Source organism: Anticarsia gemmatalis, chromosome 9, assembly GCF_050436995.1.
Source record: "Anticarsia gemmatalis isolate Benzon Research Colony breed Stoneville strain chromosome 9, ilAntGemm2 primary, whole genome shotgun sequence".
Classification (NCBI taxonomy): domain Eukaryota; kingdom Metazoa; phylum Arthropoda; class Insecta; order Lepidoptera; family Erebidae; genus Anticarsia; species Anticarsia gemmatalis.
The window spans coordinates 2006030-2028443 of NC_134753.1; the positions used below are offsets into that span (position 1 = coordinate 2006030).

Here is a 22414-nt window from a genome sequence, read left to right on the forward strand (position 1 = left end):
TAAAGAAAACCATTGCACGCGAGTTTACACGAGGTTATCAACGATGTAGATATATCTTAAGATATGCAAATACACTCTCTATTCTCCTCTTCTATCCCGGTGGGATGGCTAAGCCCGACTCGACTTCGTAACTCCGGGCTATTTCTGAGAAATGGTTAAAACTCAGAAAATACTTTTTGGCCCGACCCGGAATTCGAACCCGAGACCTCTGGCGCGACAGCCGCTCTCACAAGATATTATCATGTATAGCACTAACCTTTATTGCAAAATCACATTGTCATATTCTAAATGCTACACTAACTCATATTTATTTTTGGTATATACTAGGAACATTACTTTTTCTTTAAGCTTACAAAAAGTAGATAAACTAAATCTTATCGAAATAATGTTTAATTTGAACAAATTTTATTGTATTAATTACTAAACTATAGAATCTAATACTAAGAAGACTATGGTCTGCCACTTTCCACAACTTTTAGTAATATTAACGCAAAATCTTTGGGCTTGCTATAAACATATTAGGTCGGGGAAAAAGTCTTTTCGCATTATAGTATGTATGAACCTGTAATAACATCTCTTTGGCTTCAAGAATCACAAATGAGAACACGGTTCATTAGGTTTCTTTCAGTGAGCTCGTGAGGTACCCAAATATCGAGCTTTTTTGTGTAGAGAAAAGATTTTATTACAAGTTAATATATGCGAAAAGACTTTTTCCCCGACCTAATATATATAAGTTCGGCAATATTTATCGAACAACAAAACCGACTCGACTCACTGGTTCGATTTAGCTGAACGGGTTTAACTACATTCATATTAAGTTTTGCCGAACCTTCCTTTTTAGATAATACTAGCGCAAATGTATCCAGTAGTTTTTGAGTTCATCGTATACATACAAACACGGTGGGTACTTCTTATAAAGGGATTAAAACTACTATTTCCTCGAAATATATTAGAATAGTAGATACATGTATGATTTTAATTTTTTACCATCTACCAGACGGACAAAAATATTAAAAATAGTCGTCGTCCTTCTTCATCAACATTTGTTTGTTTATTTTATTTCCCGATTATGTGTTTTAGGTACATTATTATTTAGAGTATTTCATTTTCACTATCTTCTTCAAGAGGTGCTGAAGGTACTATTTTTAATGGCGCTGATAATTTTCTGTTCCTCTTGCTCATTTTAAGTCGGTTGTGTTTTGTTCTCGCAAAGAAACCGCTCTGTAATAAAATTTATATCTAAATAAATAATTTGCATCATATGTCACAGTCTGAATTAAAGACTGATAGATGTGTATTTTTTGTGATGTCTTTAAGAACTAATACTTAATCAAAAAGAGAAAACAGATATAATGGAATTTTCTATTTCTATTGATATTATTTATTGATATAACTGCATGAGAATGTTTTCCTCTTTTTTGAGTTTGTCCCAAACAAAAAAGCAGTCAGAGGCGGTCGAGGATATACTCGTAGCTAAACATGATCATTATCCACATGTAGCCTTTCTTCCAACCATGCTGGAGTCGGTTTCCAGTCTCACCGGATGCAGCAGAATACGAGCATTTTGCACTAAGCGACTGCCCAGTGGCGTAACGATACCGTTCGAGGCCCACTTGCCACACTGTAGTTACGCCACTGTGACTGCCTATCAGACCTTCATTGCCTAGTTGCGTAGGTAATAACACGATACCCTCGGTCTAAAAGTATTGCCTTTGGTAAATAGGTAGTAATTATTATCTCTTATGAGGTACTTACTTTGTATAACATAACTGCAATGATCACTAGGACAAATATTCCTATGAGTATACATGCTCCGATGATACACCAAACAAGGTTTAGTGGTTGTAGAATCAATATTGTGCCAACTCTGAAGGTTCTGTAAAAACCAAATAAATGTATATTTTTTAATAAGACAATTTTAACCAACAAAAGCACTTATCTTCTTAAGGATTTTTTTAAATGTATGTATGATGTATATATTCAACTGTCTCTTTGCAAAATTTCTTTATAATAGGTTCAGCAGTTTAACCGTGAAAGCGTTACAGACTTTACAATAAGCAAACACTTCACAAATCTTACCTAAATTGTGATGTGTATCCCTTCTTACTCTGTAGTATATAAATAGATGATGTTGCATTATACGCCATGATATCCTTTAGAAAATATTCTGAAAATAACAATTAATACATAAAACTGTTATTTTGAAAACCTCGCACAAATTGGACGAATCGAACTTGATTAATTATCAGCAAATTATGTATTTATGACATAATTTGCAGATAGTATCATTCGTAGAGCTGCTGAGTAGACTAGAATGAAGCGGACCGCGAAAAGCAAATGTACAGTGTCTTAAAACGCTAATTAATAATGTCACTTAGCCGATATCTGTCTACGGCGGCTAATTTCATTGGAATCGGCCAACGGTGCAGGACATTGTGTTCAACACTATAAACAAACTTTCTGCTTATAGTTTCATTGTCGTTGGGCGTGTGCACAGTACATAGTATGTGTGCCTGACATAAGCAATCGCAGTGGTTTAGTTCGCCACGCCGATACGCGTCGGGAGGTCGTGGGTTCGATTCTCAAACGGAGCAATTATTTGTGCGATCCACAAACAATTGTTTCGAGTCTGGTTGCGCTTTGTGTCCGTTGTTTGTGAAAAATAAATAAATATAAATTTAACCCATTACTGTCCCACTGCTGGGCAAGGGTCTCCTCCCGTAATGAGGGAGGGATTAGGCCTTGAGCCCACCACGCTGGCCAAGTGCGGGTTGAGGACTTTGCATGTCCTCAATAAATGTATTAAACAAATTTTAGGCATGCAAGGTTTCCTCACGATGTTTTCCTTCACCGTTGGAGCACGTGATAATTATTCCTAATACACACATAACTTCGAAAAGTCATTGGTGTGTTGCCTCGGGTTCGAACCTACGACCACTTGAGTAGGAGGTGTCAACGTATACCACTCGGCTATCACGTTGTTTGTATGTTTGTAAAAGTCCCTGCGACACAAGAGAAATTCTAAGCACAGGAGTTGTCTATGAAAAAAAAAACAAACCATGGAGACTGATATTCAACTTCAATGAAAGTGACACAAGAACGGAAGCCTTAGCTTTGATAGTCCAAATACATTCGAAGTCAGAATTGGTTTCCAAACAGCCTTCTATAGGGGCTGTTAGATTAGTCTGCAAAATAAAATAGGGCTTTAATGTACACCATAAAACTTAATTTATCATAACGTATTTAATTAAGGAGGTTCAGATCTCCCGTGCAAACTGTGAAATCGACCTTAAGCAAATTTATTAATGTTTACCTTATCAGGAATTTTTATAATTGCAGTGAGTGTGTGGAAATCTGATGGCCCTAAATTCGTGATCTGAAATTGAAATAATTAAACATTATAGTAAATCAACTCAAAATAAACCAAGGCAATATCTTGAAAGTTTCCAAATACACGCTATAAGGAAAGACGATGCATGACACATTGTCAGGAATATGCTTAGGTAAAGCAGTGGACGTGGTGATGGCGATGGTGATGATGATGATGATGATGATGATGATGATGATGATGATGATGATGATGATGATGATGATGATGATCATGATGATGATTGCAGCATAGGATTTTGTGTTATGTATTTTACAATAATAACTTTATGAACAATTTTATATATAAGCTACATTATGTTTACAATCAAGATTCATAATAAAACTTACCTCAAAATAATGTGTAAATGCTATTTTACTACCGGCCGCGAGCGCATCCCTTGAGATAGAAATAGAATCATTGGGCGCAGACTTTCTAAAAAACAATATTAATTGGAATGTAAGTATTATATAACAATATTTTCTTATTGTCTTGATGACAACAGCTGTCGATCGTGACGCTTAGGTCTGACGCCTATTATATTATCGGCAACCAAAAGGATTCTAAGACCTCAAGCATACATAAATGGTAGTTTGTTACCATGACTATAGTATTTTAAAATGTATTTATTAAAAAAAATTCTTTATTTATTTATTTTTAAGTATGTATTAAAAAAGACAACTCCCTTACTTAGAATTGATCTTGTCTCGCGGGGACTTTAAAAACATGCAAACAACGGACAACGGCTTCACATTTTGGAATTAGGCGGTTAGAACTATTAATCAGCTTACCCTCTGACTTTAAAACTCGCTTCAGGCGACACTTGCAGTTTCATTGTTTTAACATATTCGCTGGTCACATTACTATAATTTTCATCTAACACTTCAGTCATGACAAGCAAATCAATGTCTCTGGTTACTTTCAAACCATATTCCAGTTGTATTTCCCATAACATTTCCTCCTTTTTAAAAGGTTGTGGGAAACTACAGATCATTATCAGGTCTTCATGGGAACAGGTACTCGGGACCCTTTTTGGAGGTAGTGGTAAAGATATTTTGATTTTAAGACCGTAAGCTGGTTCCGCTGTGTTCTTGACTGACAGTCTTATTCCTAATGATTGGTTTGTGCCCGGAGTGTATGGACTGAAAACAAATGTTTTAGACAAATTAATATCATTGGACAACTTACATCTGATTCCAAACTAAACCGAGCTTGTACTATGGTAAGCAGATAACTGATAAACATACTTATATACTTCTAAATACACACTTACATACATACGTTTACAAACAGGCACAGAACAAATATTCGTATTTTTTTTTGCCAACGTAATACACATAGTGACGTTACTATGTCGTATTTTCTTAAACAAAATTAGTTTCCAAATTTCTTAAAGAGTAAATGACTTGACGGGTAGTTAACTTTGCTATTTAAATTTCTCAAAGCAGTCCTTAAATTTTTATTTAGCCTGAACTTGAAATGCGTAGAATACTACATTACAGTGTTTTCATTTAAAGTTTCTTTATTTATTACATGTTTTCCGATACTTATCCGGGAACTAAGCTAGAATAAAACTTATACTTACTTATCCATAGGATTCAATGTTATATGTAACCAAGGACTGCAAATAAGATCATCGCCACAATCTTTAACAACGTGTACTGTAGCCGAAGCCTTCAATGTGGAATCTTCCGACAATCTTGCAGCTCCGGGCAAAAATGTCGTGGCATTTTCTAGAACGAGAGTATTTTGTATCAGATCACTTTTAATAATGTATAATAGAATACAGGAATTAACGCGAACACGCATTTTACCTTAAAATGCCTAACGTTTCGGCCACTCGCCGTGGTCGCAGGCTGACTCAGCCTTACATTAAACATGCAACGCGAGAGTTTAAAAACTTTTAATAATATTACGATAGGTTGCGCTTGAAATTATTTTCTGGACTTATCAATATATTTATAAGTGAAGCAAAAACTTTGGGCCCTTTTTATGAAAAACGTGCGGACGCAGAAGTATGAAATTTGGCACATTTACAGTATATGTAATAGGATAGGTAGGATATTATTTATTAACAATGCTTATAAAGTACATTCAATCAATAAAACATTACACACACTACACTACCACGCATTTGACATTAATTGTCGATATATACATATGTATATAAAGCACTGACATAGACATAGAGTACAGTCATATGTTTCCTGAGGTCTTACTGATTGTCATAGATTTTGATATTAAATAACTTATAATTTAAATTAATTATAGTCGAATTTCGACTACTAGGCGACCACTCGTCATAATAATGTCCTCCTGAGGGGCTATCACGTATTAAAGTTGACAACAATTTGAAGGTCACTATGCTGTACATTGCTTTCTCCCTTAGGAAATAGTGTGTAACATGTGATGTCGAAGCAGCAATGTACTGAATAATGCCAATCAATTTGACGTGCACTAGTTGTCAACTGAGATGAGTGATAGCCCCCCTGGCCGATATTCGGCTACGGCAGCCAGTAAAATTGAAACTGAAAGACTGTGGCGCGCTCAGTAGTGTTTGTGACTACCGCCCAAGAGGTCTCGGGTCTACATTATTATTACTCGAATATGAGAATTGAAAATACTCACCTGTCATAAGTTCGAAAGGCTCCAATTCAAACGATATAATCATTGGCTTCAAGAAATCATGCGTAAACTGTCAAAAGAGAAGAAGAAAGAATTATTATATTTTTTCCATTTTTTTTTTCATCAAATTATATTAAGTAAGTGATGGCATGCTCAAGAAACAAGTGTTTCTCCAATGCAATCGGTTTAAGCAGCAAACCTGAATTATCAATGGCTTTTCTGTAACATACACAATTATTTTAAGTTTGTAAAAGTTCGATTTGATATTAGATTCTGACAAAAGTAAGCCAGTAGATCTAGAAAAATACAGTCTCCAATCTACAATGAGACTCAAAGCCAAACCCTTTCTACATTAAAATTTTAGAAGCACACGTCTTATAAGCTTCTAGGTTAAATAAAATACTTACAGTCACATTAATGGTCTTTTCAGTAAACTCTTCTTTGCCAGGTACAGCAATTATATTGAAAACCGCGTCTTTTGTTATAACGGCTCGATTGTATTTTGAATCTACTATTATCCGTCCCGTGAGTTCTGAAATTCAAAACAAATATGTAGGAAAATCATTTTAGGCTTTTACAACTTTTAAGCGCAATTCAATACTTCAAGATGGTCGGCGGCGACATGGAAAGCAAAAAACGGAGATGGTGGGATGACCTGGTCGCGTTTCTGGATGGATGACTGGACGCAATGATTGGCCGAGGGGACTGGAAATTCGCGCCAAAACATAGAATACACCGAGGCTGTGCATGATCACATTGGACATATTACATATGTTAATAATGTAAAATGTTGATGTCCAAAAATACGTAAGACTTGACACACCTATTTGTTTCGGCTGAACGACTGATTCTTCTTTTAAGAAATAAATACAATACTTACCTATCTTAACATCAGTTTTAAACTTAATAGGCGGTGAAGAAACGTTGAAAAATGCAGTGAAAGTAGTAGCGTTACGTTGCAGATTCACTGTGCTAGCAACTCCTATTGTAGCGTGTACCGACATCGTTGGAACACAACGGTAAACGTATGATGTCCCTGTGACGTACGCGCCAACAGCTAGATCTAGAATCAATCAGAAATACGATCAAACAATAAATTTTACTATAATAATGCCCTCCTAGTCGATAAGAGTTGCAGTCTAAGTGACAGTCAACTTAATTCAAACTGGTCATAGGTGCAGGACTTTGTTTAAATTGGCCACGTTTGTACACAATTCACAGGTACTCTCTCAATTCCTTTAGTTTCATAGTCCGGTGAAACATCTAAACTGGCACGACCAGGGAGAGCCACGGAGCCACGTGCGGTTGAGTGCTTCCTGAGGCACGAAGTTCTATGACCTCGTCTTTTTAATTCGGAGTCGGATCTCGGGTTTGATACCCAAGATCTCTTGCGTGACAATCGCATACTCTACCGCGCCACAGAGGCTAATCCGACGGCTAATACCTATAATGAACGATTCTCACCAAACGGGTCGCGCTAGAGGGCAACGTACCGCATTGCAGCGGATGTGCGAACACGCGCTAGTAGCTGACGTCGTCCAAATCAGCTGGAACCCGCGCACAAGCGCTAATGCTCGCAAATGCACTAGTATACCAGCAGGCACTAGTGATGTTTTAGTAAATACCATGCAAACATGAGACGCTATAAACAAAGTCCACAGAAACTGGCCGCCGTAGCCGAAATCGATCAAAACACCTTTCGGGCGGCTTGAACAACTTTGACACTATGTTGACCACTAACCATACGATAAGAAGAAGATTAGTAGTAGGATTATCAACGAATAATATCTCACCATTACAATCATTTTTATCTACATCAACTCCTTTAGCTATAGACCAGCCGAAACCTCGAGCATCAGAAGGCTGTATACGTTGCAGGTAATTGTCGTTTAAACCGTTAGTGTTTCCTTTGTAAATGTACACTGCTCCGATACCATCGTCTTCATATGGTGCACCTATTGCTATATCTGCAAAATATTTAGAATTTGTTAAGGTTTTGCTGGCCTATACCATCCTACTGATAAGTAAAGACCTTTGTCATCTCTTGCCACGTCATATTGTCGGAGCTCGAAGTTACTTCAACCATACTACCCTATCTATCACGTATCTTAGTGGACAACTATGTATTTGAAAGCCACTATGCTGATCATTGTTTCTTCCTTAGATAGTAGTAATTTACACGTTACGTCAAAGAAGTAATGTATTGAATAGTGACCATCAATTTGACATAATAATATGTAGATTAGTTGTCAACTGAGATAAGTTATAAACCCACTGGTCGTTATTTCAGGAATTCATGGGACTCCTCAAATGGCTACATAAATAGGGTAGTTTACTCTGTTTTTGATATTTTAACAAATCTGGATGTTGGGTATCAATTTTGAGAAGCCTATTTCGTCTCTTACTGCAGCAAATTATTATAAAGCTCTATATTAAACTTTACCTCTAAATCCGTCACCATCGATGTCACCAAGATCAGCAATAGAAGATCCAAACTTTGCAGCAGACTTTTGTGATCCCAAAATGTGCCCTGACTCTTCGAAAATAAAGTCGGAATTTGACTGAAAATGTGAATTAATGTAGATAGCCTTTATTTCAAGATATTAATTTATATGCACCGCAATTCTCTACCACCTACCACTATCGACTACTGGCTAGCAATAGAAAATAATTGTGTGACATTCGTTTCAGCGCCTCTAGCGGGCATAGTAGAAACTATTTTGGCAGCACATTTCGTATGTCAAATTCTCGATACTCGATGGTTCTAATTGGAGAGAATCGACACTAATCGTCAGTCGTAAATATTTTTTAAACACAAACTCATTCACAATTTCCTGCTTTGAACGGTAAAGAAAAACATCGTGATGCAACCTTGCATGCCTTATAGATGTTTAGAACAGTTCTTGAAAGCATGCAAATTCCCCAAGCCGCAATTTGCAAGCATCTCCTATACTGGGAGGTGACCCTTGCCCACCAGTGACATTAATGGGTTAAACGTATTTATTTTATTACCTCTCTCGTCATAAAAATAAATACAGCTCCTTCGTCATGTGACGATCGGTCTAAATTTTCGACATAAGTTGGAGCTCCCACAAGTAAATCATCCAGCCCATCCTGATCGATGTCCACGGTACAAAGAGTGGCTCCAAAATATGATCCCACTTGAGGACCTATGATTTTAGCTTGTATATCTAAAGATTCTGATTCGTTTTTAGGTGGCTTGAATATTAAGACCTGAAAAATGATAAAATAAATTATTTTTTTAAAGGTCGTAAGGACTCCAAGTGAACTTTATGATAAATTTTATCAGCTTATTCTCTCTAAAACAGTTTCTACTAAATTATTATAATGTTAGTTAATTAAAAGGTGATTAGCTTTCTTTTGATTACATGAAACAATTACAGGAAAACTAGACATTTAATTGATTTAATTCTATATTTCTAGCTTCTATAATTCTAAAACTGTCGATTACGCGGTTTTACAAAATACTATAAGGCCTTTTACGCACTAGCGGTTAATCGCGGGAGCGGCGGTACTGTTGCCAGTGGATAAGAGAGCTGAAATGGGATGTTATACAATTTTTTAAAGTCAATTCGAAAAACGAGTTACTGAGATTAAATCATCGGCATTAATTAGTTGGAGGGTTAAATTAAATGAAAATTTTGTACCTGTCCTTTCCCAAGTCCGTATCGTGGAGCTCCGCCAATATACAAAACGCTACCGTTCTTGATAAAAATACCAGACTCGACACTATATCCTTTAAGCAAGAAAACAAGTTATTCATTTTCAAATCCACGATTGCCGATCGCAGGTAATAACTACTAAATCAGCTCGCAAACATTATGCAATGGAGCCGCCATTCATAAAAATACGAGTGAAAAAAAAGTATTTTTAAAAAGTCTTCTTGAGTGTCAAAAATTATGCAACATACTAAAAAAATGGCTGCACGCGCCTAAATTGTACACGAACCTTGGTATGTCACAGATGCACAAATATCACAATTATGTATAAAATAAAGTAAATTAACATAGTATCAGTAGACTAATATTGTCATAAAATAACCATTAATCATAGCGATAGCTCTATTACTGAAAATATGAAATTAATCAATATGTTTTACCGAAATAATCGTAAGGTTCCAAATCCATTGTTTTATAGCTGTTTGTGATTGGTTGCATTTCTGTCTCAACTGCACTCGTGTTGCTGTTAACAGTATATGGCACCATTCCTCCTAAAAGTATACAATATAATTAAAAACCCTTGAACCCTTGAGCCTTGCCCAGTTGTGGGATAGCCATGGGTTAAATAAAAACATATTAAAACCGCATACGCACTCAGTTCCTCATAAAGATAATTAAATATCAAACTTATAACTTTATCAAAATTGATGATTATCGAAACCGGTCTATAAATCGGTTACGATTTTAGACTTGCTATTTTCATATTCTTAAAAACCGAATAAGTGTAGATGAACTCGATCGGCACAAACCAAAAGCAGTGAGTTTAGTTGGTTTTGTAGTTCAGTAATTTTGTCGAACTGTAGCACGATTCACTACAATTGGAACCATCGAGTATGGAGAGTTGGATATTTGAAATGTAGGTACTGCCAAAATAGTTTCTTTGACGTCTGCTAAAGGCGCTAATCAATTTTCATACAACATTTTACTATAGCTACCCAGTTGTCGATACTTGATAGTAGTAGAGAATCGGGCTGCCGAACGTGCCGAATATATTTGCATCAAGCCTTACGCACAGCGCCGACAACGTTTCAGCAACTTTTTTAAACTTTAGAAGGGCGTATTACCTGTCCATGCTAGCATTCCTGGGGCCCCAAACACCACAGTGTTCATTTTAGACACAGTCAAAGAGAAGCCAGCTTGCCCATGCGCATAGTAAAATGCACCAGATTCATTCCCATACTCTTTTCTGCTCCCATCAATTTTTATGTATGGATGCAATCTGCTTGCATCTGCAATCCAAATTAAGATGAAATTAGACTAAAGTAAAAAACTAACTAGTGAAGAACAGTAAAAAAAATATTTTGTACTAGAAGAAAAAATACGTGTATGATATTTTTTTTAATCTACCAAACGGGCAAGAAAAGTCTGTTGATCTCCGATAAATATTCGGCGAATAGTCGTCGTCCCTGTTGTTAACAACCAGAACCGACTTTCAAGGTGAATGTTTATATACAGACAGGCTCAGCTCAAATACTACTAAATGACGATCCATCGCCGGAATGACTGCGTCACAGTTTATTCAACCTACTATATATAGCGCGATTATCTACGGTCAGTATGAGCGAGTATCGCGAATTTGACAATTAAAATATACTGAACTATTAGTATTAGTGGTATAAGCTGATTTTGTGGCGCGGTCGGTAGTATATGCGACTGCGGTGCAAGAGGTCTCGGGTTCGAATTCTGGGTCGGGCCAAAAAGTCTTTTCTGAGATTTTCTGTTAAGAATTTCTTAGAGATTGCCCGGAGTTAGGAAGTTGAGGTCGAGGACCTCCGTGCCTCGGAGAGCACGTAAAGCTGTCGGTCCTGCGCCTGACCTCTCACTGGTCGTGTCGGTTATCCGTCCCACCAAACTATGAGAGTGATGGAATAGAGAGTGTACCTGTGTATTGTGCACACACTTGGACACTATAAACAAAGTCCTGCACAGATGGCCAGTTTCAATGAAACTGACCGCCGTAGCCGTATATCGGCTAGGAGGACATTATAAGCTGATACCTCCCACGCAAGTGGCTGCAGGTTCGAACCCAAGGCAACACACCAATGACTTTTCGAAGTTATGTGTGTATTAGAAATAATTATCACATGCTCCAACGGAGAAGGAAAACATCGTGAGGAAACCTTGCATGCCTAAAATTTGTTTAATACATTTATCTAGGGCATGCAAAGTCCCCAACCCGCACTTGGCCAGCGTGGTGGACTCAAGGCCTGACCCCTCCCTCATTACGGGAGGAGACCCACGCCCAGCAGTGGGACATTAATGAGTTTTTATTATTAGTTCATACGGCAATCGTTAGGGGCGCTTATCTGGATTTCATACAATATTTCTCGATAGCTAGCCGGTTGTCGACAGTACACATAGCAGAAGAGAATCATGCTACTGATAGCTGATCGACTTTGAGCACTAATGGAAGAAAGTCAAACTGAGTACATACCTTTAAAAGGGTACATTTCCCTGTTTCTGTTACGGGTTGCTAAATACCCAGATCCTTGAATATGATACTCTCCTCCAACTTCAACTACTTGTCTGGGGGCAGTAATCTAAGAAGTAAACCGAAAATACTTTCAATATCAAATTTTATATCTCCAACGAAAGCAGAAACAACTGTCTGTATTACATTGGTAGTATCATTACATAGTATAAAGCACAGTCGTTTTCCGCGTATGTGCCTATGTTTGTATGTATGTATGCTTAAATCTTTTAAAACTACGCAACAGATTTTGATGCGTTTATATAGATATGGTGATTCAAGAAGAAGGTTTATATGTAAAAGTGTAAGGTTTTTTGTAAAATTATTGTTTTAAATGAGGGAAGGCGGGGTGGGCCGTTAGTAGATATATAAATTATAACTGCCGCGTGGAATTCGGCCCAAGTAGTAATCCCCAACTTTTACTTGGAAAATTTATCAGTGATCCCGCAACCCGCACTAGGGCAGGGTGCTGGACCCAAAGCCTAAACCCTCCTTTATTCCAAGGAGAGACCTTAGCCCAGCAGTGGCGGATTAACGTGTTAAATTTATCCCTCTCTCGTTCCAAGAGGAGAACCTTGCCAGGGAATATAAATGTGTGGCGTGCGGCTTGTGGTACATGCTTCGGCAGTTAAACCGCCGCACGTGGTCACCAACGGCCGTGAGGACACACGTGGCGGTTTAGTGGGTATGCCTACCCTTCTGGCGGGAGAGCCCCACATAACCCTGCACTCCACCCAGGGTGCAGGTGAATGCTTAATGCATTAGCCACGTTAAAAAAAGGGTCATAAATGTGTAAAAAAAATTAGCATTCCTCACCAGCAATTTATCTTTGGCAAGTAAAGCCATTGAAGCACCAAACCACGCATCATTCCTAACATCAGGGAATTCTATATACAAATGATCTTCTGCTTTCTCACACTTTACTTCTCTTTCATCAAATTCTGTAACAGGACAGATGAACACATTTCCTGTTCTTATATCTACATCTGATTCACCACTTTTTGGAGCACCGACGTAAAGCCTGAAAATTACCAAGAATCACATCTTAATTCTGTAGCGCGATTCTTTACAGTCAATATTACTATGCGGTCACCCATTATGGAATGACCGCGTCAAAGTTTGCTTAACCTATCGTTTACCGAATTAGTTATATCATCAGCCAGACGGACATATCCCAAAATGAATTAAGGCACGCATTTTTCTATTTCAATTGATTGAATCCCCTTTGATTTGTTTGAGATAATAAGGAAAAATACAAAAATTATATTTTCAATATTTTGCTAACCGAACCTCAATTATAAAATTAGTCATCGTTACTATTAATTAATTTAACTATGATAAAATAACAATAACACGAGACAATACAGTAATAATGAACAATACCAAATTATTTTTACGATAACACATTCAATTACAGCTTGACGCAAAATTTATGTTTGATTTGATAAAATCAGAAATTAAAATCTAATTATTTATTTATTTATTTCAAGTACAGACACATATTACTCCGTTTCCGAGCTAGTGGTAGACTCATTTTATTGTATCGACTATCATAATTGACAGCGTTTGACCTAAATTAATATAATGCACTGGCACATAATATATTAATTTAAATGGAATAGTTATAATGGAGTTAATGAAATTTTCGCCAGTTCAAATAGGGCGGAATAAGAAGACAAAAAAAGGTTAAAAATTTTCAATAATTTTTATTACAAGCTTTCATTTTCCTATACATTATGGAAGTACTGATTACTTAACATTTATAATGGCAAAACGTGAGTGTGTTTTATACACCCCTGCCTACCCGTTCGGATATAGCAAGCGTGATATTATATACATACTACGTATAACTTACCCGTCAGTAGTCAGTATAACAGAATATCCAAAATAATCGTTTGAAACTTTTAAATCATCTTGCGGTGTGAACATTATATTCGTATTTTCATGAAACACGAAACTTGCACACGAGATTTTGATGGTGAACAGCAAATACCATAGTATTGACAGTTTATACATTTTCATACATTTAATCTGAAATCAAAACAGGTATTTTATTGCTTAACATAATAAGTTCTACTTTTAAGTGGATATGCAACTGTCGCGCAGAGGTCACGGTTACGAATCCCAAGTCGGGCCAAAAACTTCATCATTCTATCTGTCTATTAAGCCTATTTCCACCCACTGTTGGGAATAGGCCTCCCCCTCAGTAGCTCAATTTTTTACTACTATCGACTACCGACAACCGACCTGTCATCGAGAAATTTTGTATGAAAATCTGATCAGCGCCTCTGACGGGCGTCGTAGAAACTTTTTTGGCAGTACATTCTAAATGTCAAAATTTCGATAGCTAGCCGGTTGTTGGTAGTCGATAGTGGTAGAAAATCGAGGTACAGTACGTATTATTTAGCGATCCTGCGATTGTCTCATCCATTGCAGTCCTACAATTTCACGATATCATCCAAACATCAGCTAGTCAAAGGCCTTCTTTGCCATTTTCTGTTCCATGTTCCATCCTAAGCTTTTCTATTATCATGGATGGCCATTTGGAATTGTACAGTGTTTAATGATAAATAAAGTTTCAAAATAAAAGAATAAGTTCCTAATAAAGTTATATTTTATCAAAAATCAAACAAAAGATAGTGTTGATAATCTTACCTTTATTTAATAACTAAAGAATTCAATAAAATCCAAATTATTTATAAAAGTGATAAAAAATTTGGTGCGTATGTAATTAATATTTTAACGGCTGTAAATTCACCATCACCTTTCTAGTTAACATTATACTAGCTGACCCGATTAGGTTGTTTTGCCATATAAATAAAAAAAAAATAGTGTCACTAAGGGGTATGAAAAATAGATGTTGGCCGATTCTCAGACCTACTCAATATGCTCACAAAATTTCATAAGAATCGGTCAAGCCGTTTCGGAGGAGTATGGCAACGAAAACTGTGACGCGAGAATTTTATATATTAGATTATGTAAGTATTAATGATCAGCTTATCTTAGAGATAAAATAACTGATGTGTGAATCACTTAAAATTCAAATTACTAGTCTATCTGACTGTCAGATGAGAAGTGTCACACTTAACACATAAATCACTAGTTAGTCAATATCGAATAAATGTCACCTCACGACTTCAAATCTCATACTGGGGGGTTTTTGCGAAATAAAGCTTTTATATACTAGGAAAACATAGTTATTTAGTGCATGAAATACAGATTTAATAATCGCGCACTTCACTACACATTTCGAGTGCTGTGATTGGTCGATTTACGGTTCGAATTCGATGCCGAACTTCAATTTCGTGGAAACACCCTGAAATTTCTTCAATGTTCATAATTTTATATCTTTTTTTTATTAGCTCCTTATGTGTCCCACTACTGGGCAAGGCCTCCCCTCTTTCCTCCCAAATCGGTCAGTAATTTAATCTGACGTCTTAATTTTAATGTCATCATCAGCCTAGTCTTTTTTGCAACTATGTTGAAGTCGGCTTCCAGTCTCATCGGATGCAATTGAGTACCAATATTTTACATGAAGCGGCTGAATATGCTCATGATCTATGTTTTTTTAGGCTCAGAATCGAACCTACACTGTGCTACGGCTCATATTTGAGCTTTGTTTGAACATTGCGCCATAATAGGATACGTATATCATACATCTATGTGCATTATTGTATGTCAACTGAGGGGACATTAGGGTTATTCTCTACCATTTTTGTCGTTACTGTGACAGTATTTGTAAGAATATTCAATCATGCATTGAATATTTTTACAAACAAACTATTGCAGGAAATGCACGGTCTCGTTATGCCCTTAAATTTTGCTTATAACATGCACGTGGATAATAGTTATATGGTTAATTACCGGAAAAATTAATTAGTACTGTTACCTTCCTTGGATTTTCCGGATAAAAACCATCGTATTTCCCGGATACTGTGTACAAATATTTCATCCAAATCGGTTTGGTGTTTATCGGTTGTTTACTTAAGAAGAGGAAGTTGCAATATAATTTTGATACCGTGATGGAAGATCACGAAAAATACAACGTAAGAAACGTTTTGTGTCAAAAAATTGCAGAATAACCAAACACGTTTGGTCCCCCAATAACAAAATTGTGCAACTCGTAACAGTTCGTAACATCCAACCGAATTAAACACACTTTCAAAAATGGAACGAAAAAAAAAACAAATTCGATGAAATAAAATAACAGTGACCATTATTTATTAAAAAAAAAGTTTGTGTAAAAGGAAGCTGTCATATTTTAAAATTAGAATGAGTTATAACAAAGCTAATGATTTTGTTTCAAAATGGTGGATTTAAATTTTTAAAACTGGTTTTTGCTTGTGTTAATTAATATTATTACACAAATGTGATCATTTTAGAGGTAAGGATGCTTATTTTATTGCTATTTTTAGATGCTAATTGACAAAATACGTAATAATATATGAGTAGCATGTAATAATAATAAACACTTTAAATTACAATACTATATTATCATAAGGATAAATTCCTTTATATTTCGAAGGGAATTTACTCGCATCTGCAATTCTTTGTTAGATGTATGACGGAATTGCATTTTTTATCCGACTTCATGAAACAGGAGTGAGACTTAATGCATCTGTACTTTTTTTGTAAAACATATGAGTTAAAAATGCATATATTTAATAAAATATGGGAGTCTCTCTTAAAACGTGAGCATTTTATCAATGGAAAAATATCTGTATATAACTCTATCACGGTTAAACCACTGGAACGATTTTGATGAAAATAAGCAAAATTATAAGTTGCATGTTTTTTCTTTCTTCTTCTTCTTAAAAAAGACAATTCTAATAATATCGCGGGGACTTTTACAAGCATACAAACAACGAACACAAAGTACTACCAGCCCTGGACCAATTATTTTGTGGATCGTACACATAATTGTCCCTGTTGGAATCGAACCCACGACGTCCCGAGGCAATGGTAGTGGCGTGGCGACCTAAACCTAAATGTACGGTCTTTGTATGAATCGGTCTAAATAAAATAAAGCAAGGCTATATGAAAGCATAAAATAATTCATGAGACATCAAAGAGCGTTTTCAGTTTCAGTATAAAGCTGTAAAGGCAAAAATTTCCACTAACGGCTAACAACCTGAAAATCGCTGAAATCCAAAAGCGATTATGTATGTGAGATACGGACTATTAGAATTTCATTCATGTTGGCCAACTTGTTGGCAAATAATTGTTAAAAATTGTATTTTTATTTTTTTCCGTGTCAAGGCAAAACCGCAATATAATCGCACTTCCTCCGCATAACTTTGACAATAGAACTTTATATTGTTCTTACATCAAGGGGGTTCCATAAAAATAAACTTGTTGATTAACCCCCGGTTTCTGAGTACATTTAACGATAGTTTATCTATTCAATAGCGTAAAAACTCATATAAAGAAAACGCCATTGAATAGATAAACTACCGTTAAATGTACTCAAAGACCGGGCATTAGTTAGAAGACCGATTCCCATAATTTTGAACCCACAATGATATTGTACTGGATGAAATTGGAATGAGTACATAATTTATTTAACATATTTTCAAGACGCGGATCAAATCGGCACTAGCTTGATTATCTATAGTTAGTTTTACCGATAATGCCTTTTTCTTCTTCCATGGGAATAGGGAAGACATTTATTACGCCAAATATAAACAGTATCACGAAATCATATTATTATGATTTACTGTCCTTCATAATAGAAAAGAGGAGATTAATTACCAAAGTAGCTAAGAACTTGTTTATAAACATATAGTAAAACCTAATTACGCGTACCTAATAAATTATTTGTATTATTAAATATTAATGCATAGGAAGTTAATATAAATATTATTAATAATATTAAATTGATGATGAATAATGTAACTGCTTCGGTGACGCGGCCAACAGTGTATGTGAAATGCTAGAAAATAGTTTATAAGTTTTTCTATTAATAGTTTCTCAGTCTTGTATGACAAGATGTATGGATGTGAATGAAGCAAAAACAGTTTGGAATGATCGTACCAAGTGGCGTTCTATGGTCTCTGCCTACCCCTATCGAACGAAGTTATTTGTATGTTTGTAAAAGTCCCCGCGACACAAGAACAATTCTTAGAGGGAAATGTCTTAAAAAAATGTTGTTCTTTGTTCTTTTCGTCCGTGTGTAACATCCGTTGTTAGCACGGCAAATGCATTTCGGCGGTGTCTGGCAAGTCCCGCAATTTTAGGGATTTTCGAACTAGAGCGGAGAGATTCCCGGGATTTAAATGTTATATGAATGTTATTTGTTGTTATTGTGTTAGCCGTAATATCGCGGGATTGTTTTTGTTTACTTTTTGAGAGGGCTGAGTGTGGTACAGTTTCATGGCAGTTTTTATGAAAGTTATTGAAGTGTACTGCAATTTTATTGTGATACTGAAGCACAATTCTGTACAGTCGGTACTGTCGAGTATCTAGAATCATTCTTACGGCTTAGACTTAGAGCGCTGATCAGATTTTCATACAAAATTACTCGATAGCTAGCCGGTTGTCGATAGTGGTAGATAATTGCGTTACTGGTGTCGCGTCGGGGGAAATATTTAATTGGGAAATAAAATAATGGTGAAAGTAATTCTGTCTGTCTGTCTCTTATTATGGCAACGAATAGACTTGGATGAAATTTTGCACACCATATCTTGAGACCCGAGAAAGGACAGAAAAATCCATCTATTACATTTCAACGAAATAAACATTTTTAGTCGCCCAGAAAAAAAATAAGCAGCAATTCAGTAGGCTGAAGTTTTGAATGATTAAAGAATAGGTACTCACGATTATTGCCTATATTATTCTTCAGGCGTGTGACGTCATAAATGTCCCATAGATGCGGTTTTCCTTGTTGATTGCCTTTAAAACACGAGCAGTAGACGATTTTGCCTCCTCACGCCGAAAGTATCAATTCATAAGAGACTTTCCCAATAACATTTTGTTAGAAAAATCTTCGTAAAACACATCTATTATCGCAATCTTTGAACAACAATTTAAATTGTACTTTCAATTATTACTACCAAAATAATTTCAGTTAATTACTTTTAGTTAAATTCTGGATTGAACTGTCCTGATTTTGAATTACTTTTTATTAAGGTCTTGATTTTCTGACCCTTTATCTGATAAGACCACCAAACATGTGTCAACTGGCAGACTAAACAATACTGTTTACGGAACAGACAGACGGCTAAAACTAGAAGGGTCTACGAATGCCTACAGTGACCTGAATTATCATTGTATTCAACTATTATTATAAACATATATACCATTGTTAGACAACAATAACAAATTGTTATTTGATTACAATTTATAAACATACTAACAACGCCCGGCTTTGCTTGCGGTTGACTAATTAATACATAGACATCTGGACTTGTCAAATTTTCAACATCATCATGCTAAACCCAATTCTACCCACCACAGAGTACAAGCCTCCCTTTGTTAAATTTGAATTTCTTTTCAGTAAGTAATCACTTTCTGAAAATAAATTTTTAACACAAATATGATAAGTACTTTTGAAATTGCCCTTTATAACAAACAAATTAAAAAAGCCTTTCTTTCTCTACCATGTTTTACCCGATACCTACTTCCTTTCCAGAAATAATCATAATATTTATTATATTTGACAGAATTCACATCTTTGACAATTGTTTTGGAGTCTATAATCTTTTCCGTTCGACTAATATCCTAATTGTTGGTTTTTCTTAGTAATCTTTCTACCAAAAATTAAAGCAATGTAAAGATGATTATTCGAAGTATAAAAAATCTAGAATATATCTATAAAAGTCCAGCCGTGAAAGCGAATCATACAGACAGACTGACATAATTATATTGATAAGAATTTATAACATCAGTATTAACATATTAGTTTATTTTAAATTAATTCCTAATACATTATAGCTATTTTCCTCATAGATTTATATAATAATATCAGTGGACAATAATATTAGCTAATTAGATTGATAACATTACAATGATTGCCTTTGTTAATATATCATAGTTTAATGCATATATGGGTTATTTAATTTTAATAAAACAGCCCAATGTTATCCTTAATATGTAACAGATTGGTTTGACCTGCATTTAAATTACAAAGTTGGTTTCATCTACAATAAGGGTAGAGCAATTTAGCATTGAAAGTACTTAGCACACCTAAGTACTTCCACAGTCCTCGAGTAGTACTATAAAATCCTTCAGTTGCCTCTATATGCAACGTGCCTCAATAAAGCTGTGACCAGTAGCTCAGTAGCAATTCTCTACCACTATTAACTATGGATAACCGGCTAGCTATCGAGAAATCTAATATATAAAATTCTCGCGTCACAGTTTTCGTTGCCATACTCCTCCGAAACGGCTTTACCGAATCTCATCAAATTTTGTAAGCATATTGAGTAGGTCAGAGAATCGGCCAACATCTATTTTTCATAGCCCTAAGTGACACAATTTTTTTTTTATTTATATGGCAAAACAAGGTTTGGCGGGTCGGCTAGTATCGTATGAAAATCTGATCAGTGCCTCTAACGGGCGTCGTACGAACTATTTTGGCAGTACATTTTAAATGTCAAATTTCGATACTAGACAGTACCGACTGTAGAGTATTTAATATTTATTTTACCGTTGGTTTCAACACCAGTAAGAGTAGCATTTAAGCACTAATAGTATATAGGAGGGCCCACGATCCACAAAGCTCTAGGACTTACAAATCCCTCAGGTGTCCCCTCCGTCTGTCCCATTAGTCCCGTGATTTTCTGCAACGGGACAACTGGCACCAAAACAGTGTCACTTGTCCCGCCACGGGACTACTGGGACAAAATAATGCCAGTTGTCCCGTCACGGGACAACTCAACGGGACTAGTGGGATAGACCCAGGCATTTTCTGCCAGTCTATTTTGGGGTGAGGCAGAGATTAATTGAAGTAGGTGTTTAAATAATAAAGGAGGAAAATTAGGTTGAGAAAAAGGTTTACAAATAAATAACAATGTGGTCATGTGAGTGTACATAAATATAGATGAGTAAGTATATACACATAAATAACTATCAAAATATTAAATACAAATAAGTCAATATAAATAAATAGATGATATTAAAAACATACTATAAACTATGCATCGTGCCTTTTTGAAGCTGTTACCAGGAGGCTTTATGCCACTCTCTTTTATTCCTTATTCGTATAGTATGAATGTGTTGCTAAACTTGAAACTCGAGAGTTACTGTATCGATTTTGCTTATCTTTAGAATATTTCTTGAAGTACGGGGATAGTTCTTATGGAGAAAAAGATTATGAATATTAGAAAAAGAAATGAAAAAAAAGAATTACAGTCAGTTTAGCTCGCTCTCTTGCAACCTTTGTGTGTTTTTAGTTAGAACAGTAACTAAGATGTTTATTTAAAAAAAAAACAATTTCAAAGTGTTCTTATTTAAAAATTTGTTGTGCCTAATAATATACTAATTTACGACTCATAACAAAACTATGTTTTTTTTTGTTTGGCCTTGTTTAAAATGGTTTTTTACAAACATATAATTGTTATTTTATATAAGTAGCTTTTTCTTTTCAGCATGTTTAATAAAACTAACTAAGTTCCACTTGTTATAAATGCAAATAATTTACTGTGTGCAGTGACATCTATGTAAGGCAGCCTAAACCTGCTTCAATAACATGACTAACGGTTAACTATACCATAATGTTAGTTCAATTTTGCAATAGATGGCGCTTTACTAAAAATTCCAATATTGTGTTCAGTAGCAAAATAAAACACTTTGGTGGTATCAGTATGTATTTTAAAAACGATAGCAGTACTTTATTATTAATTCAGAAAAAAGTATTTATATACAAAATATACAACAGCTAAAAATGTAAACTGTTAAGCTTTTCTAAAACGTTTTCTGCAAGTTATAAGATGTGAGTACCTGCAACAAAATAATTTTTTTTGCATAAAAATAGTGGGAGTCTACATTTTCTACGGACCCATAAATCAGATTCACACATTCCTAAAATTACGTAACTATTACGCGACCCATAGTTCAAACGAGCCAATAATTGTCCCTACAATAAAAGTTCAATAAGTGCTAGCAGTCGATTAAAATAACCTTGGTGCAGATGCATCGTTAGTTGCCAAGAAAAGTCAGAACGCAGCACTGCTTTGTATTAGATTTAACACCCATGTCTATTCAGCCAACTGC

The 22414-nt window shown here is 35.6% G+C and overlaps 1 protein-coding gene across 1 annotated transcript; it reads right to left on the reverse strand.

Annotated features, from left to right (window-relative positions):
- Positions 1–645: 645 nt before the first annotated feature.
- On the reverse strand, positions 646–19256 carry LOC142975493 (integrin alpha-PS3-like). The gene is made up of 21 exons (XM_076118348.1): positions 19019–19256; positions 14058–14233; positions 13019–13223; positions 12167–12272; positions 10797–10961; positions 10113–10223; positions 9661–9749; positions 9005–9226; positions 8436–8553; positions 7786–7959; positions 6873–7055; positions 6400–6524; positions 5996–6062; positions 4953–5100; positions 4159–4509; positions 3718–3802; positions 3314–3376; positions 3059–3185; positions 2080–2167; positions 1756–1876; positions 646–1221 (listed from the first exon to the last, which is right to left on the reverse strand). Exons 2-21 carry the CDS (start codon positions 14222–14224, stop codon positions 1093–1095), a joined length of 2844 nt encoding a protein of 947 aa, XP_075974463.1. The 5' UTR covers positions 14225–14233; positions 19019–19256; the 3' UTR covers positions 646–1092.
- Positions 19257–22414: the final 3158 nt, after the last annotated feature.

Bases quoted from the DNA above. Each gene is read 5' to 3' on its own strand.
- LOC142975493 (XM_076118348.1), bottom strand. From the start codon at position 14,224: ATGAAAATGTATAAACTGTCAATACTATGGTATTTGCTGTTCACCATC. The intron at 10,224-10,796 runs GTAATACGCCCT...GTATACTTTTAG, and splicing joins AGGAATGCTAGCATGGACAG to GAGGAATGGTGCCATATACT. The intron at 8,554-9,004 runs GTAATAAAATAA...TCACATTTTCAG, and splicing joins TTATTTTTATGACGAGAGAG to TCAAATTCCGACTTTATTTT.